This window comes from Rattus norvegicus, chromosome 4, assembly GCF_021556685.1.
Source record: "Rattus norvegicus strain SHRSP/BbbUtx chromosome 4, alternate assembly SHRSP_T2T, whole genome shotgun sequence".
NCBI classification, from domain to species: domain Eukaryota; kingdom Metazoa; phylum Chordata; class Mammalia; order Rodentia; family Muridae; genus Rattus; species Rattus norvegicus.
Genome location: NC_141537.1, coordinates 55,078,865 through 55,097,532, shown reverse-complemented (window position 1 = coordinate 55,097,532; position 18,668 = coordinate 55,078,865). Strand labels below are relative to the sequence as shown.

Sequence of the window (18,668 nt, the reverse complement as noted above, 5' to 3'; positions counted from 1 at the left end):
TGCAGCAGGAGCACTGAGGCAAGTTAATTTAGCCTGGGCAATAAAGTAATATCCTGTGAAAACATAGGGCATAAGTATAGAAATATAAATGAAACATATTAATTTATAATTGAAAAAGCCTTGTTCATATTCATTTAAGTTTAAAGAAATTAGATGTCCCTAATTATTATTATTAAAGGTCTCTCTTATTTTTTTATATTCCTCAAAATATGGTCTTGGAATCATTTTTAGACCATACTAGGTTTTCATATAATTCATGAGAAATACACACACACACACACACACACACACACACACACACACAGAGCATAAATATAATATTGGTGTTTATAGAGTAAGATTTTCTATATCTCTATTTCTTGGACATATATGAGAAATTTGTCTGACTTATAGTCACATATAAGCACACTTGTGTTTATACAAAGTCAGTGTCTTCTCATCAGTTCTACTAACAGTTTTAAACAATTGGTAAATAGGAAAAGATGAAATGTTTTGCCAGACTTCTGGACTCATTGTAAATGAAATGACTGGTATATTAGGCATGTCTTAGCTAACCATTTCTCCTTTCACTGTCTTCAGACACACCAGAAGAGGGCATCGGATCCCGTTACAGACGGTTGTGGTTGCTGGGAATTGAACTCAGGACCTCTGGAAGAGCAGCTCTTAACTACTGAACCGTCTCTCCTGCCCCCTTCTTTGTTGCTGTAAAGTTCCTGTAGGTGATGACAGTAGGATCCTCCTATCTGTCCTTGCAGATTTGTATGTAAATGTGACACTCATATCTCATTTTCGTAAAGTCCAATCAACAGTTCCTCATAGACGAGCTGCCTTATGAGGCACGTTTTTATGATGCAGCTAGCTGGGGTCACAGACTTTACTCAGAAATCTCATCGTAGAGGGGGATCATTCTAGGCCCTAATTCTTTAGTCACCTTTGAATCAGCTGACAGACTCAGAAGTTCATAGCTAATGAGAAGTAGAGGTTTTTTGTTTTGAATTCTCTGTTTATTGAAAATAGATTCTCTTCTCATGTAATCTACTCTGGTTACAGTTTCCCCTCCCTCTACTCCTCTCTGTCCCTGCCACCTCTACCTTATCTTTCTTTGGCTTTTTACTGTCTCATGCTCTCTCTGTGCCTCCACTTTCCTTCATCTCTGCTGTCTCTGTCTCTCACATTTCTGCTCCTGTTGGCCTCTAGAACTCTTCAGCTACAATCTTTCCACTATTGCTGATGCCACTGTTGCTGTAGTTACCTATTTGTCCCAACACCTAGGGTCACTTGACCCATGATCTATATCATACACAGGCTAGAAAGAATGTTTGGAAGAAGCATTTTATTTTAGCAAAGGTAGATGTTTCTTAACTGACTTGAAAACAAAGGCTGCAGATGCAATGCTGTATTTTCATGTGTTGTAGCATAGCTTCTAGTTCCACCAATCCCGGGTGTTACCCACAGACCAATCTCCGCTTTCAGTTACCACCACCAAGCTTCCCACTGAGCTATCTAGTGAAATACTCTCTCCTTGGTTTGAAGAAGCAGAATCCTTAGAGATCCTCTGAGGTTTTTCTTAGAGTGCTGCGTCCCGAGGCCAGTGCAGTTAGCCTGGAGTACTGACAACTAGAGCATGGACTCCTGCAGCCTGCATAGTGTGAGCCACCACATGGTTATAATAGTCTGCTGAAGCTACTGCAGGCTGTCAGAGTAACTTAGTGTCCAATACAATCAGGCAGCCATGCACGCTGTTCAATGTTTGGCTAAGGAAACTGCTTCTCCATCTGAGATAATCAGGCAAAATATGTTAGATCTGGTAAGTGTTGCTCACTGGGTCAGAGAATGGGCCCAAACTTAATTACTAAAATCCAAGAAGTATATGCAGCAGAGAAATGACACGAAATCAACTTTCTTTTTTTAATGTATAAAATTATTTATTGTCAATAAATTTTTATTTAAGTGGTTGGTTTGATTTCTTTGCTGTCCATCCAGGCACTCTGAAAACAGCCCTTTCTCAAGGGCATCCAGTTGTGCTTTTTAGCCCTCTTTTATCTGTCTTTTCCAACAGTCATTGGCAACTTCTAAGTTCTTAGCCTGTGGGAGAAAATGTGTTTCAAAGAATTAGAATTTTTACACAAGGTTAAAATCAGGGGTACACGATGCCAGATTCAAAGAATATTCCCACAGTTTAGGGGAGTCAGCAGGTCTGCATACACAGAATCTATCTACCCAACATAGATGTCAACTTTCTTAATAAATGTTCAACACAGATTGGTTTGTTCAAGTGGTCAATCTGGTCCACCTTATAGTTAGTATGAACATAATAAAGCAATGATATTAACATGAGTGCATGGTTAGAGCTCTATGTATGGGGTGAACGGGTGTTATAGATATAGAATATGAGCTTCATAGTATATGAAATGTATATTTGACTATCAGATAATCTTAATGGTAAAGTGAGCTTACATTAGTGAAAACTTCAAAAGTATTCTGGATCAGTTAACATTAGTTACATGGCTAAATAATAAAAACAGTAATTTTGTTAATTAAATAAAACAAATATCAAGTTGTCTGCTCAGCAATAACAAGTTAATATTATCATTTCATGAACATAGTTTCAGAATCTCTATACAAATAAATAGAAGCAAGCAGCTTGATTTGGTGAAGAGAATGAATTTTAAGCTAATATTTTCAATTAAAAGGTATTGACTAAAATTTTGTTTGAATTAATGAAAAGCAACAACAACAAAAACCAAAACAACTGAAATAAAACGGAGGGGACAGATAAACTTCAGATAAATGCTTTTGTCTCTCACACACAAGAAGTACACAGGAAAATTGTGATAAAGGTGAAAGGGGACAAGGGAAATGTAATTGGAAATGAAAGGAATCCATTTTTCCTCTAGTGTTAATATAAGCCTTGGCCTTCCACACATTCTTAGGGAAATAGTCGATTCTGAGTCTTGAGAGAACTATACAGTTTTTTTAGCAGCAGGCCATTAAGTTCCCTGACAGGCCTTGACAACTTCCTCACACTCTGAAAGAGATAGTCAAATACCCAGAGTAATTAGATTAAATGCTCCAGTGAGGTGATTTTTTAAAAAAAAGAACATTTCTGTATTTTCCAAAGAACTAGACATACTGATCAAACAGTTGTGATTTTGAGATTTCTCAGAAAAATGAAGATGACATACCACAAGTAAACAGTTCTAAATATTAGTGATCATAACTTTAGTCTGTATCTGGTCAAAGCAAATCACAGAAAAAAAAAAAAGAAAGATTGGTAGCACACGCAGAAGTACGATTAAGTGCAAAAAAAATCTAGCATCTGTGAAGCAAAAGTTCAGGGGGATGGTGTACTGAACCAGACATAGACAGCTGAGTGTATGCATATGAGGAGTTATGGGGAGTTACAGCAAGCCCCTGTGTCCCAGCATGGTATAGCTCTACAGAGCTGTATTCTCAGCATTCAAGAGGCTGACGCAGGGGAGGATTTAAAGGTCCAGCACAGCCTTGGCTAAATGGCAAATTCCAGACCCAAGTTACATTTCAAGACTAAGTCTCAAAAACTATTACTAGAAAAACCTTAGGTTTCAGTACATGATGGTGTTGTCGTGCTTTAGGAATCTAACCTGTGAGAGTAGATTGCAGAACAGGCGTGCTGCACATAGAACATGCAAAAAAATATCAAAATGTAAAAGTAAAGTCCATGCATTGAATTGTTGAGTGAATGACTTCAATATCAAGATTCTCAAAAGTACTGAAAATCAATTTGAAAAGTACGACGATGTAAGAAATGTCAGCTTTAAATCAATATGTTTCATCTTTCATTTATTACTTATAGTAACTGCATTGAGTCCTTGTATTCATTATTATCTAATAAAGCGCCCATTCCACTTCTGATGCTTATTATTTATTAGTTGGGAATCTCCTTTTCAACATTGCTTTTAAAAAAGCACTTGTACACAACATATTTTATATGGAGACATTTTACTATATTTAAAAATTATAACTTTTAACAGTTATTACATCGATTTTAATAATTTTAATAATTTTAATCGAAGTAGCCATTTTAAGCTGTTTCAATTGGCAAAGGAAACCAGGAACTGATTGTTTAGGTGCTAGTTAAGCCACTGAGTCCTTTTATTATTTTAAATTTATTCTTTTATTATTTATAAATAAAATGTATTATTATTACTATTCATGTTAGTTTTCCCCACTTATACAAACTAATTTTTGATGTGAAGAAATACAACATTGGGTTTGGAGTGAGATGTATCCCGAACTCTGATATAAAATGGGAGATCGTGAAACAAATCAGGATTACAAATTACCTGGTTTGTAGGAAGTACTTACATCCCAGAGACGTTGAGAGTAACCACTAGAACAAGCAACCAACTAATCAGATATGTATACTTCTGGCACACCTCTTCATTAGATCTCATAGTATGTGAATAGGTATATGATAAAGGGAGGGAGAGGGAAGAAGTTAAATGATTGAGTTATAAGGGGTAAAAAGAACATTACTTTTAATCCACTAATGGTCAAAATTTAGAAAATAACTGATCCTGGGATGCTTAGCCCCAGTGGATTTATCTACAGCATAACCCCCATATGGAAGGCTTAGATAACATCTGAGGAGAGACTGGAATGATTTTAAGGGCCAGTGGACCAAGAAGTCAGCCATGAGATTTGTGTCTCCTGGACACTATACCAGTGATACATCAACAATATGGCTGCCTAAACAAGACAGGATCAATTACAATACACAGGCTAATGTGGAAAGAAGGGATCTCAAGGGAACTCAACCCATAATACCTACAGTGACTGCTTCATGTACTATCTGGTAATATTCCCATCCCGATTCTGATGTTCATTATTAACCAGTGGGAATTTCATCTTAAACATTTCTTGATGAGGAACATCTCCCTCCCTCCCTCCCTCTCTCTCTCTCTCTCTCTCTCTCTCTCTCTCTCTCTCTCTCTCGTGTGTGTGTGTGTGTGTGTGTGTGTGTGTGTGTGTGTGTGTGTGATTAAAGAAAGAGAAGTCATGAAATTGAAGAGTGAGGAAAGGAAGGATATGGGGGCAGTTGGAAAGAGGGAAAGAGACTAAATGGTGTAATTGTATTTTTTTATTGCAAAAAAATTTAAAAAAAGAATTTAAATTCACACAACTTGGGCAAATCCTTGGCCAATAAAATGAGTTTAGAAATTTTGACAGGAAAACCACAATGCTTTTAGACTTAGTAAAACAAACAAACAAACAAACAAACAAAAAACAAAAAAACAAAAAACAAAAAAAAAAACCCAACCAAACAAAAAACTTAAGACGAAATATCTCCTTTTGGCTTAGCAACACAGTCTTCCCTGTTTTAGTTAAGGAAAATTTCCATGTAGTTTTCAGCTGAGGGTTTGGGAGGGATAGAAGAGCTGATGTTCAAGGTAAGAAAAGAAACATTTTTTCCCCCAGAGTATTGTTCATCCAATGAATATTTAGATCCTAAAGCTACCAGCCATTGTATAGCAGTCTTGGTTCTAAAACAGAACAGCTAACCCTGCTCCTAGTACACTTCAATGTAGAAAGATGTATTTAAACACTGTGGGAAGGCAATGAGGAAAACATGAATATCTGCTAGGAGGATATACATAATTTTACTGTTGTGGAAGTGAGGGTGTTGTCAACTGGGTAGAGGCTTTGATGTTAGATACAAATTGATGGGAGAATTAGTTCTGAAGCAAATGCAAAGCTTTGCGCAGAGAACAAGTACAGCAGCTTACTCAACAGAGTAGGAATTCATAAAACAACGACAGTACATTTCTCCTTCAGAAAAAGGTTCGCTTTTTCCAGGAAAGGGGGACTTTGTTCACAAGCCACTTAAGCTTCGAAATATATATATATATATATATATATATATATATATATATATATATATATATATACATACATACATATATATGTCCCTCCCACTCCTGAAGAATGTTAACCTGTTATTATAATGAAACCATAACCAGTCATAACTGGTATGTCACCCGTTTGGTTGCTGGTTCTTGTTAATTTTTTCTGATGTCCTGCTTGTCAAAGATGCTGCCTTTAGGCCCTTACCTGGAGTTAGGAGAATCTTCTGGTTCCCTGCTTTCGGCCAAAGTGCACGGACCAAAATCCATACACTGGACTAAACTTAAGAGATAAATAGTATTTCACAACTGGCTGAGGTGACTAACAGTATAGGTCTGAGCCTTATTATGCTCTTCTAATGGACAGCCCTTTAATTCCACTTTAGTTGATATTCCTGGTTCACTTATCTTTTATGAACACAGGGGTGGGGAATGAAAAGGAAGCTTTAGAAAATAATGGCAAGGTTCTTCAGCTTAAATAGCTGAAAACAGCACAAATGTCACCAAACTGCTATAAAACAAATAACATCATTACCACCATGTATTTACAGCCTTGGAAAAGCTGCATTTGAATGTTTAACTTAAAAGGTAAATAAAAGCTTTAGCTTCGAGGGCTTCTAGTCGACAGAATGGAATCCGGATCCAATGTCTGGTTTGGAATAGAGTTCCTACTGGGTATAATATTTAAGAATTATATTTTGGGTTGTAAGACTAGCATTTCCTGGCTAAGCAACATCACCAGTCCACGATTTAGCCATTTTAGGAGCTGGTCTGGCTCCCCCTGCAGGCTAGGGGTTGTCTCCTTTGAGGGACAGGAAATCCGCGTGAAGCTGGGAGAGGAGGGGCCAGCAGCTTGCTGCGGCTCCGCGCTCCTCCTCTTCTAGGTGTTTACCCGGGAGACCTCAGCAAACCGCTGTGCAATTCTAGTGGAGTACGCATGCGTGTGCTCAGCGGCTCGAGCCCGCGCGCGCGCATGACGTCATGGGCGCGTCAATGCAGACCTTAGTTGTCCGCGGGTCTTGCTGGTGAGTGAGCCTGAGGAGGTTTGGATTTCATGGTGGGGACTCGGCGGGCCCGGCCCTGGATAAATATTACGGGGACTCTTTAGTTCATTGCAAAATATGGCCCAGTTTTGCAGGAACTCTATTACGTACTGTTAGTGTTGGCCGAACACTATCGGAGCGAGACGTGAATAGATCCAAGAACGCCCTCATGCTTCGTAGTGACGCTATTGAGTATCCCAGGCAAGAAGTTTGAGAAGAAAGATTCAACCTAGACTTCATAGATTAGCAGCAAATGCAGTTTCTCTTACGTTATTTACGAGTTTTGAGGGAGGAGGCAGCAAATACTGGAATCAGGAAGCTTTTGGTGCAGTGTGCTTACACAGTATTTTAATTGACAAAGGAGTTAAAGAATAAAACCCGTACTTACCCACCTCCCATGTCCAGCATTTTAAAATACCAAGGTGAAATTGGAGAAATTATAACAGATATAAAAGCTAGCTTTTAGAAGCTAGTTTTGAATATAAAAGCTTCCAGCTAAGAAGGTTGTTAACTCAGAAAACATTTTCCTCCTGGAGGAATACCCATATTTTATATACTGAATCTTGGTGAGAGTTTTTTTTTTTTTTTTCTTTTCTTTGTATAGTTACAACTGAGACGGAATATATCAATGTTATAATTTTCCAGCAGGCACTTAACAAACATTTTATGATACAGTGGGATATGTTTCTGAGGTCCAAGATAAATATATCTGACCTAACTAAAGGTGATCTCTAATTCTAATTAATAATGTGCAGCAGTATGTTATGTGAACATGAGATAACTTTTTGGTTTGATATGTTAGATTAAGAAAGTAAAACTGGGACTTTCGGGGTGATGATGTATTTTACTTAACCTTCCTCTTCCTTTTGCGTATGAGTAGTCATGTATGCAGAAGAATTTGTATGTAATAGTAAGATTCAGTTAGTTTCATACTAGGTGTTGGCAGGAGAAAGACATAGCCCCTCTGCCTCCTGTACAAGGAATATATAAGATATAGAAAGCTTAAAGGGAGAAAATCCAGTTAGGCAACGACAGCAATGAACATAAGTGCTGATAGTGATTTGAATTAGTGGTAAAAGGGTTAGGAAAAAATAGTAATTTAAAGCTAATGAACAGTACAACTTAGGTTTTTTTTTTTCTGTGGTGTGGCATTTTGGTGTCTTGTGTATGTTAATTCGTTTCATTATCGCAAAGACTTGTGACATTGATGCTTTATATCTTACCTATGTAGAAAAGGGTGCCGTATTTCAGAAAGGTTAAGTAATTTTCTTGAGATCAGATAGTTAACAGATGGTGGAGATGACATTTGAATCTACACAGTTTGTTTCAGACTTGATGAGATAAAGTCCAGAATAATTAGAACAGAGAAGCAATGAGGTCAGGAAACTAACTTTTAAATTCCCATCTATGCTGAGTAAAAGGAGCAGAGACACAGTCTTGTGCCCAGAGTTTAGGTTTTGATATTAGAGAGGTCTCAGTCTAGAGGCATCTTACCCTGCCCCAAACATTAGATTTTTGACTTACTCTTGTGTGTTCCAAATAGAAATTGAATGGTTTTTGGTTTGTTTGCTTAGTTTGGTTTGTTGTTGGTCCCTGTGCCAGCCACAGTGAATTTCCACCAAGCTCACAGGCTTTTTACTCAACTCCTCATGTTGTTAGGCTCTGATGAAAGGAGAGGGGGAAAGAGTCTCCAAGGTTCCTGCATTTCTGCCTTGCCTTTCTCTGCCTCTTGGACTTAACCTTTTCATGTCTGTAAAGAACTTGTAAATGACCGATTCCCTTGGTGTTCCTAAGTATCCTGTACAATTGCAAAGCCCATTGTTGGCCTTAACAGTCCGTTAAAAATGTCTGATAAATTTTCTCACAAATGTTAGACAGTATCTGTCATTTGCTTTGGACAAGCAAGCGCATGTCTTTCTTCTTTCACTCAGCTCTCTGGAAGTTTATTGTCCTGTATTTCCTTTGATGAGTCAAAGAAGTGTTTGAAACTTGTAGGCTGTCCAACCACTTGCTATCATTCTTTCTAGCATTTTACCTGAGTATGCATTAAGTAACAGTGTCTTCATAGTTTATTCCCATAGTTTTATGATGACTCTTATGAATAAAGTTGGTAGATTTCTGTCTCATCAGAAAGTTGGAGCTTTGTGAGTTATGTTTAAGTCTGGACTATTAATGCGAGGCCTAGGCATTATAGGATCTACTTTTAAACATTTTTCAATAAATAAAATAGATATCTATGGTGTTTACAAAGAGTCATTAGAAATAAGAAACCAAAGAAATTTGAAAACTCATGACGAAACACTTTATTTTGTGTGTGTTTTTGAGTAAATGATGTTTTTAAGTTGACAGAATAGTCAGTTGCTGAACTAGAACAAAACCTAGTTCATCCTAGTTTATCAGCTTGTCATTTCATGTCTATAAGCTGTTTTCTTCATTACGTTGTCATTTAAGCTTTCTAAATCCAAGCTTATTTTTCTGTTAAGAAGAGATAATATTAGAGGATAAAACAAAGCTTTGGAAAATTGATTTACTTCATCATTTTCTATATCTAAATTAAAAGGTTGGTTTAAAAAGCGAGTTATGGATGATTCTCATTTTTAGATCCTCTGATTTTTGTCAAGTAAATATTAATATTTATATGATGACAGTATATTGTCTTCCTGAAAAAATGATCTAAATGAACATGAAGAAAAATTCTCTGATGATTAATTCAGCTTATTTAGGAGTAGCATAGCATTACAACGAAGAAAGCTTTCCGTAGCGAACAGTAGGTGTAGAGCAACGGCTAGGGCACCACAAGGTGTTAAAGGCAAATGAGCATCTCACTGAGGATACTGTGAACCAATAATCCTTGGTCAGAGACATTAGTAGAAATGATTATATCACTCTAGGGTTGCACAGGGGTGTGTGTGGGGGGGTGTGGGTGTGGGTGGGTGTGGGTGTGGGTGTGGGTGGGTGTGGTAAACACAGATCTTTCTGATAGTAACTCTCAGGTGCTCATATGTGGGAACCATTCTCCAAGAGTCTTTATGTGTTTTGCTAATGTTATACAGCTCCATAAACTCTAAGTCTTCAAAATCTATTGTAACATTTGCTTATATATTATTAAAAATGGTCTTCTTTGCTAACTATTTTTCCTTTCCTTTCAGGGAAAACTCAGTTGTTCTTAATGCCTTGCGGAAGTAAAACAGCTGTTTTGAAGATTAGACTTTGAGGTACGTAATGAAACCACGCTTCATTTGTGCTTACCTTTTTACTTATACTCTGGAAGGAGGTAACTATATATTTACATTTCACATGGGGCTGTGGATACACACACACACACACTCAACGATTTTTAATAGGTAATTTGTTTACAGAAAAGTAGACAGCCAATATCTGTATAAGGCAATGCGGTTTCTCCGTTTGCCAAAGGTTTTCTGTAGCATGTCCTCCTAACTCTCCTTTCTTCACCGTTACATGAGATCCCTTTACTCCCACAACCAGACTGTTGCAATGGCTGACTGCTTTGTTTGTACTTTGACTAGCGTGATCTAATTATTTTAGTAACCTTCTTTAAATTTTGCCCTTGACATACTAATTTTTATATTGATGGCCCCCTATATAGGGAGAGTTCTCTCTTTTTAGTAATGCTCAAGTAATCCTGGCAATCTAGGAAGTGTAACTTAGCCATTTAGATACCACCGGTTTGTCACACTTAAAGCCTGTAAATTGTTTGTATAGTCCAGGGCTGTAGTGGGAGTCAGACTATGAACTGCAGGTATTATTACCACCATCAAAAGAGTAGGCACTGTTGTTAGTACTGGGAAGACTGTGGTGACCAAATTTAACCTTTGCTTCCTAGAGTTTACATCATGGAGGGGAGAAGGAATACAATGAATAGTTATAAAATTTACAATACCAAATACAAGTATCATCTTGTTAAAAAACAAATTTGTGGAGTATAAAGAGAATAAATTTTGAGGAAATTCAATGTCTCTTATTATATTCATCATGTAAGATGCATTGGCAGAAGATTTGAAACTTGTCTTTTTTAATTTTGGGTTTTTCTTAGTTGGATTTGGTAGATGATCACTGGGCCAGAGATCAAGTGAGCAGAAGGCTCAGTTGTGGACCTCATCTGTGAGATCTTCTCAGAGAAGCCATTCGTTTATTAAGTAATCAGTGACAAATGAGTGTAGTATGTGGCAGGTCAGACACTGCAGTTTCAGTCCAGATGGGCTTGTTGCTTTAAGCCTTTACGTTTTCTCAGGTGTACGTCCTTGTGTGAAAATGACCAGGTCATACGGGTTTTTACAAGGGAAACACACACTTGTAATTAGTGTCTAATCCAGAACACAGGTTGATGTAGAGCAAGCTCTTTCTGTCACTGCCATCCAAGGATAATGAGTGTCCTTTTGAGCCATACATTAGTTGTCTTTCCTTACTGAAATGTATGGCCTCACGGTGCTCGTCTGTGAACTTTATGTTAATGAGATTTAACATGATTTTTGGCCTATTGTTGCCCTGGACTATTCATTTCTGTGTATATGTGGCCATTTATCTGTTCTGGTCTTGTTGTCCTACTGCTGATAGACAGTTGAAGTTTTATGGTTTTGGCTGTATCAAGTATGATTGCATTTATTCTTAGGAGCATGTGTTTCTGCTGACCATATAGAATAACTTCTAGTGAAGTTTATGGGTTTTATGCCATCTACATATTTATTGTTACTGAGTGTTTCCAGAGCACTAATGCTTGTTTACATTTCCGTCACTATTTTTATGAGAATTTGGGTGACTTGTACACTATTATCAGCATATTATATTTTTCACCTTTTACATGTATGTAGTTTAAATGTGTGTGATTTAATTTTACAGTAGTTTATCATAGACGACTAGGACTGTGAGAAACCTCTTTTGATATGGCCGTAGCTGTCTTCCAAAGTCGCAGCAAATATTATAGTTAATGGTGTGGCACTTTAACCTTTCCCCGAGATCAGGAATAGAACTTGGGTACTCATTCTACTCCTTGTCCAAGTAGTCAGTGTTGTATACCAAAGACAGAAAGATGGTGGACAGACCAGAAGAACCTCTGTAACTGCATTAGAGACAGATGACACTGTATATGTGAAAGCCATCTGTGGAAACGTAGTGTCAGTAAGTCATTTATCCTTTCAAATGATGTTTATCAGTAAGTATATCCCTCAGATTGAGCAAATGTCTTCACACCTTAATTCACTGAGAGTTCTTCTTATTTGAACTTTGGGTTTTGCTAAAGACACTCATTACCTTGTGTGCTGATCACTGGTTCTCTTAATTTATTATGCTAGTTTGTAGTTCCCCTTGATTGTTCATCTCTTTTCCTTTTAAAACTATCTTGTATTTTTAGAAAAAACTATTTTTGATATACTGTTCAGTTGGGTCTCTAATACTTGGCTACAGATTCTGGCTTCTCGACTTTAAAAGCTAGTAATATGGAGCTTTGTTATGATGACGCTCTTGTCTAAGAATGAACTTCTTGTGACAGAGATTGTTAGTGCCCCCCCTCTTCACTTAAGAATAGTTCGGGGAATGATTATTGCTGCCTTAAATGAAAAGTAAGCTACAGTAAAGCTGGTTGTGCCAAGTGACATTTTCATGGGAGAAATATTACAATAAATGTAATTATTCAAGTTGAGGTCAGCCTCCTCTCTCTACTTTTACCTGTTTTGTCTTGAAGGAACTTTTCACAGTTTGTATTTCTATAGGAAATTGCCCCTTTAATTTACATCGACCAATGAACTGTTGGAAAGTTATTCTTTGGTGCATTTTAATGTTGATAAGATTAGTAGTGATGCCTCATTTCTAGCTTTTAACTGCATAATATGCTTTTGCTTGGTTGATTCCAGCTATTTGATATATTGGAAGTGTCAGCTTTTTATGTCAACTTTCTGTATTTTATCTTATTATAGTACCTTCTTCTGTGTTGATCTCTTAACTCCGTTCAGTACATCTTTAGTTTCCAATGTAATTTTTAATTAAATCCTTTCTGCTAGTATTCTTGACTATTTTTTAAAATTTTTGACCTTTTTATTTATTTATTAAAAACTTATTATTATTATTATTATTATTATTATTATTATTATTATTATTTGTATGGATGATTTGCTTTCATGTGTATCTGGCACTGCATGTGTGCCTGGTACTCTTAGAGACTAGAAGAGGGTGTTGGACTCCTAGTCCTGGAGTTAAAGACATTTGTGAACCACAATTTGAGTGCTAGGAACCAACACCAGGTCCTGTGGTAGAGCACCCAGTGGTTTTTAACTCTGAATGGCTGAGCCTTATCTCCAGCCCATGTTTTTTTCCACTTTAAACTTGGGGATTTATTCAGGTTGTGCTTGTGCTTTTGCGCTACCCATCTGTGCTAGTTTCCTGTACAGTTTAGAAAGGATGTGGTACTGTGGTTCCTTGGCTTCAGTCTCTCAAGTGCTAGAATTGTGGGCATGGCACCATGTCTGCTTTCTGTTGATTTTGTTTAACCCATTTTATGAACTTATTTTTCTGGCATGCCTTAAGTACAGACATTTAAATTATTTTCTTCATAATTATATTCAAAACAACTTGCTTGTGAAGATATACTTACCAGCTTTATTAAGAATAAAACAGTTATATTTAATATGTTTATATACAAATGAATGTTTTATCAAGTGACAGAAAAATCTAAAGTCAACAATGTGGTAGTATTTTTGAAAAATTATCAAATGGCTGAAAACATTTACTTTCAAGTTGCAGAATAATTTTATTTTTATTGTTTTAAAATAGATAAAGAGTTACCAATAATATTCACTTACAGATTCATTTTTGAAAAATTATCAAATATATTTTACCAAGAAGAGATGTAAAATATGTAAAATAATAATAATAATAATAATGTCATTGTAATATACTACCTTAATTAAATAAAGGGGAAACATAAAATGATTATATCAGTAGCTGCAGAAAACATATTTGACAAGTCCAGCACTTTTCATGATAGTAGAACTCAGGAGGTTAAGAGGGTACTTGCTTGTTGTGATAAAGACATTTATGAGACATATAGGTAACACTGTGTTCAGGAATATAGAAGTCAAAGGACAACGTGTGGAGTTGGTCCTCTCTCTACCAAGTGGGTCCTGAAGTCAAATCAGGTTGTCAGGTTTGCCATCAGCTTCTTTACCTGATTGAGCCTTTATTATGCAAAACTTTAAACATATAGCACCAGTGAGACTTATTTAGCTAATAGTCATATACTTGCCACCTAATTTGAACAGCATATTAGAGTTTTCTAGTGGACTGATAGAAAGTATATATTATTTGTTTATACTGTAGAGGCTGTAGGCCTAACGATGACCGTCTGCGTGTTGGAGAGACTAAGAACCTCGGTCCTGTTCAGCCAATCTGTTTGATGCTTCAGCAGTCCCTACCTGGTGCTGAAACCCTACAGTATTTCTGCAGAGCGTTTGGAAGACTCTGAAGCTGCTGTCTGATGTCAGTAAATGACAGCAGCAGCAGCGGCAGCGGGATTGACGCACTCACTAGCAGGAATGAAAGGTGGGCAGTCAAGCTGCACTGCTCTTTCCTTATCACCTCCTGGATATGTGAGTCTTGATATAAGTCTAAGCTGGAATTTACCACCTACTCTGCTGGAAGAGCTTCTTCTTCAAAGACCTCCCCAAAGGCATGTTACTTAGTGGATTCTCTGTCCAATCAAGATCAAGAATTACAGTTATTGGGTACTTTATTTCCTCCTTTGAGTGTTTAACTCATTTAAGTGTGTTGTGTATTATTTTGAAGCAAATTTATAAATTATATAATTTAAACCGTATTGTAGAATGTATATTAGACTTCAAAAATTATACCTGCATGTATACATGTTTATGTCATAGGACCATTAGGCTATCTAAATGTTCACCTCAGTTTTTAAAAGATTTGCTTGTTTATGTCTGGGTCAGCATGTGCATGGTGGTACCAGAAGGTGAAGAGGCCACTAGAGGACATTGCATCCCTCGGGAACTGGAATTTTAGGTGACTGCAAGCTACATGCTATGGGTGCTGGGAACTGAACTGGAGTCCTCTGTAAGAGCAGAAAGCTGAACCATCTCTCTACATCTCTCTCATCTATTTCTAACAAAATATATCCTAATATTTATGTACACATCATTCCATGGTTCTTCCTAATCTTTTTGGTATGTCCACAGACACAGCTCCACTATTAGAATATAAATGATTTAATTGTAGTTTCATTCTATGATCAGAGTTCAAGTGAGACCATTCTCATGACTATTTAATACATTGTTTTTCAATTTGTTCTTTTTTGTTTGTTTGTTTTGTACCAGAGTGGGGTCTCAAATAGAAAACACACTGTAGAAGTTTTGTGCTAATTAAAGGACTGTCCTTCATGGTGGACACTAAAGATAGCATTGCTGACACTGGCAGAGGATGGGTGATTATCCTGGTGTTTGTGTGTTGGAGTCGGTGAAGAACTTGGTTTTCACTGTTTTTTCAGTCAACAAAGATGCCTGAAATAATATCTGCTTCCTGTATTCTGAATTTGAATTTTCTAAAATGCTAAATATCAAATTTTCCTCCTTTTCTAGCTTAAGAAAATTTTGATTAAAAACCAGCTGTTCTTTGATATTATGTGTTCCCTATACATTTGATTTTTTTGTATTTTTTTCTATATAATGTTTATATTTGAAAATGTTCTTCGTGAAATAGTAAATGTGAACTGCCAGGGATTTGTATGTGTGTGTGACTATAGGTTCAGTCTGTATGTGTGTCTGTGTGCCTGACTTTTGTGTGAGTGTACATTAGAATTTAGAATTAACAGACATGTTAGATTACATACTTGTAAATCTTTGACTAAAATTGTATTTTCATTTCTTTGTAATGTAGTGCTCTGAGACTCTGAGGTCAATTGAAAGCAAGTGTATTTTACTTTTTGTGAAAATTATGTGAGACTGTACTTACTTTGTTCTAGCATATGCTAGAGAGAAGTAGAAGCTTCAGACGGAAACTTCATGGATTTACTATAAAGAGCTCTGGTTACTTGGCGTTCTCTACTCTTGTTGTGGTTTTAGGACAAAGTAATTGGATAGAATCATATTTAAGTCTGTGAGTGAAATACTACGTCTGAATTTTTTTAGTTTGGTGTGGAGGCTGAAACATTCTCATTGAGTTGTGTTTCCCAAAACAAAATGGCATTAGACAGGTTAAAGGGGAGCAAAGATGCTCACGGTGCACATGAGCCATAAACACGCCACACAATGGCCAAATTTTGAGCCTTCAATATCCTCCGCCCCTTTTAAAGTCATTAGCTACTCTGATGAAATTATGTGTTGCAAAAGAAAAAAGAAACAAAACTGTGTCTGAGGACTCTGTAACAGGAAGTTCCCTGCACCGTTACTGCAGTGTTGGATTGTTAGTCCCTTCTGTGTGCGGAGTCTGAATCGGCTAATGAAGTTGCTGTAAGGAGATTTGAGAGCACTTCCGTTTCCTTATCTTATTTTGATCTTACAGCTTGAACCTTGTTTTTAAATTATGGGAGTGTGTGTGTGTGTGTGTGTGTGTGTGTGTGTGTGTGTGTGAACGTGAATGCAGGTGCCTGTTGAGTCCAGAGCAGCATGTTGGGCCCCCTGGAACTACAGGTACAGGTGGTTTTATGTGCCTGACATGAGTCATGGAACCAAACTATACCATGCTGGAGAGCATGAGTGTTGTTAAATGTACAGCTAACCACATTTGAATGGAAGTGACATGCAAGTAAGTCCTCTTATTTTGTTTCCAGGTTTGTGATAAATCTATGAGAGGATTTCCCATCAAACAATGTCTTTGGTAAGGTAATATTTAATATACAGGGATACATAAACATTTGTGCATCTGTTCCATATTTTGATCTACTTTATAGTTTGATTTTAAATTACCCTATTTTATAGTCAGCTTTTACATTGGTGCTAATCCAATGGAAACCAGCATCTTTACTTTTTTATGTGAGGGTGTTACATTATAGTTCTGTATGTACCTATTGATACTTGATTTTTTTTTACCTGTATCATCTACTAACATTTCTGCATATGCTGTACACATGTAAGAAAATTGGAAGAAAACCAGTTCTTTATGAAGATATAGTTTTTATTAGTTTAAACCATGGCAAATTCATCTCCTTTGTTAGCCTGTATTAAAGCAGATTGTTGGGTACAGAGTTGTGATTTAACAAATTGTATAAATAAAAAACAATTTTTGTACTTATACATTTTTAACCAATTTTCCTTTATTTTATAAAATTGTGATATGTGATATCAGGAAGTAATTTTTATTTTTACAGGTTGGATACTTACAGCTGAATGAAATTAGAAAGAAGGCAATACATTGATATAGTTTAATATAATGTGTGTTCTACCTGTATACATTCATTTATTATTCCTTTCTCTTTCTGTGTTTCTTTATATGTTTGTTTGAGTTTATATACTGCATGGAGGTGCCCACCCAGGCCAGAAGGCATTGGATCCCTTGGAACTGGAGTTATATAAATTTGTAGGCCACTCAATGCGGCTGCTAGAATCCAAACTTTAGTCTTTTCCAAAAGCAGTAAGAGATCATTAACCACTGTTTGTGTACATGGGAAGTACATGTTTCTGCTAGGAGTTGATGGTCATTTGTCTTCTTTTTATCAATATCTACTATATAATCTGAAGCAGAATATATCACTAAAACATTGAGTTTGCTAACTCTAGATAGCTAGCCTGGTTCCTCTGTCTGCTGTGATTACAGGTGGACCACCAAACTCACCAAGTGTTTACCTAGGTGCTCCAATGTGTGTGTGTGTGTGTGTGTGTGTGTGTAATATATATATATATATGGAGAGAGAGAGAGAGAGAGAGAGAGAGAGAGAGAGAGAGAGAGAGAGAGAACGAACTTCTACTGAACCATCTCCCCAGTCCAGATAGATACATTTTAGTCTTCCAAGCATAATTGTCTTGGTTTTTATCCACTGCTGTAAATTATATTTCATTTAACCCATTTTTTTAGGGATGGGGTTTGTTCTTGATTGAGGAGAGGTTGTGTTGCCATTTGTTTCTTTGGGGTTTTTGGTTGATTGGTGGGTACATGGCTGTGTCTGAGGTACATTCTCAGTCCCTACTATTTCTCACATTCTCTTGCCTCATTGCTTCACTTGCCCCATCATGTGATGAGCTTTGTCTTAAGCTATCAAGACATAATAGAAGTCTTTCATGTCTTGGCTATAGATAGGTGACCTATGTGCTAAAGGTTTTTTTGAAGATGTCATCAAATTATCCTTAGGATATTACATCCTGTAACTTTCTCATGAATATGTTTAGTATCTTAGGATAAGTGACTTCTAGATCTATACTGTGTAATGCTATAGCAGGTAGACATGAATATATATATATATATATATATATATATATACATACATACATACATACATACATATATATACACATACATACATATATATATATACACATACATACATACATACATACATATATATATATATATATGTATAGTAGCTAAGTGTTGGCATGTGCTGTAGTCTCAGCATGATAGAACTCAGTGAGTCCTGATTTTACCAGGTAGCTGGAACCAGAGAGTTCCTGGCTAGTAGATAGCCGCCAGGAGAGACACTAACCAGAGATAAATTATGGCTAGTTCCATAGGGCCCTCTGGCATCTGGACTAACTCTAGGGACCAGCGTGGAAAGGAGCCACACTGGAAT

General features: G+C 36.7%; 1 protein-coding gene and 1 long non-coding RNA gene across 18 annotated transcripts in view; one reads left to right on the top strand and one right to left on the bottom strand.

The window, feature by feature from the left end:
• Window positions 1-1,899: 1,899 nt before the first annotated feature.
• LOC120102246 (uncharacterized) lies at window positions 1,900-6,658 on the bottom strand. Its single transcript, XR_015685966.1, has 2 exons — window positions 6,094-6,658; window positions 1,900-2,085 (listed from the first exon to the last, which is right to left on the bottom strand). It is a non-coding gene; the product is annotated as an uncharacterized LOC120102246 (long non-coding RNA).
• A 208-nt stretch (window positions 6,659-6,866) lies between these two features.
• Window positions 6,867-18,668, top strand: part of Pot1 (protection of telomeres 1) — a 56,942-nt gene continuing 45,140 nt past the window's right edge. For 4 of the 17 annotated variants that reach the window (XR_015685738.1, XR_015685742.1, XR_015685744.1 and 1 more), the window contains exons 1-3: window positions 6,867-6,910; window positions 10,078-10,143; window positions 16,716-16,762. Coding sequence is in view for 4 of the 17 variants with exons in the window: in XM_087658622.1 (XP_087514748.1) it covers window positions 16,754-16,762 (9 nt within the window). In the remaining 13 variants the exon portion in view is untranslated. 17 annotated transcript variants of the gene reach the window in all.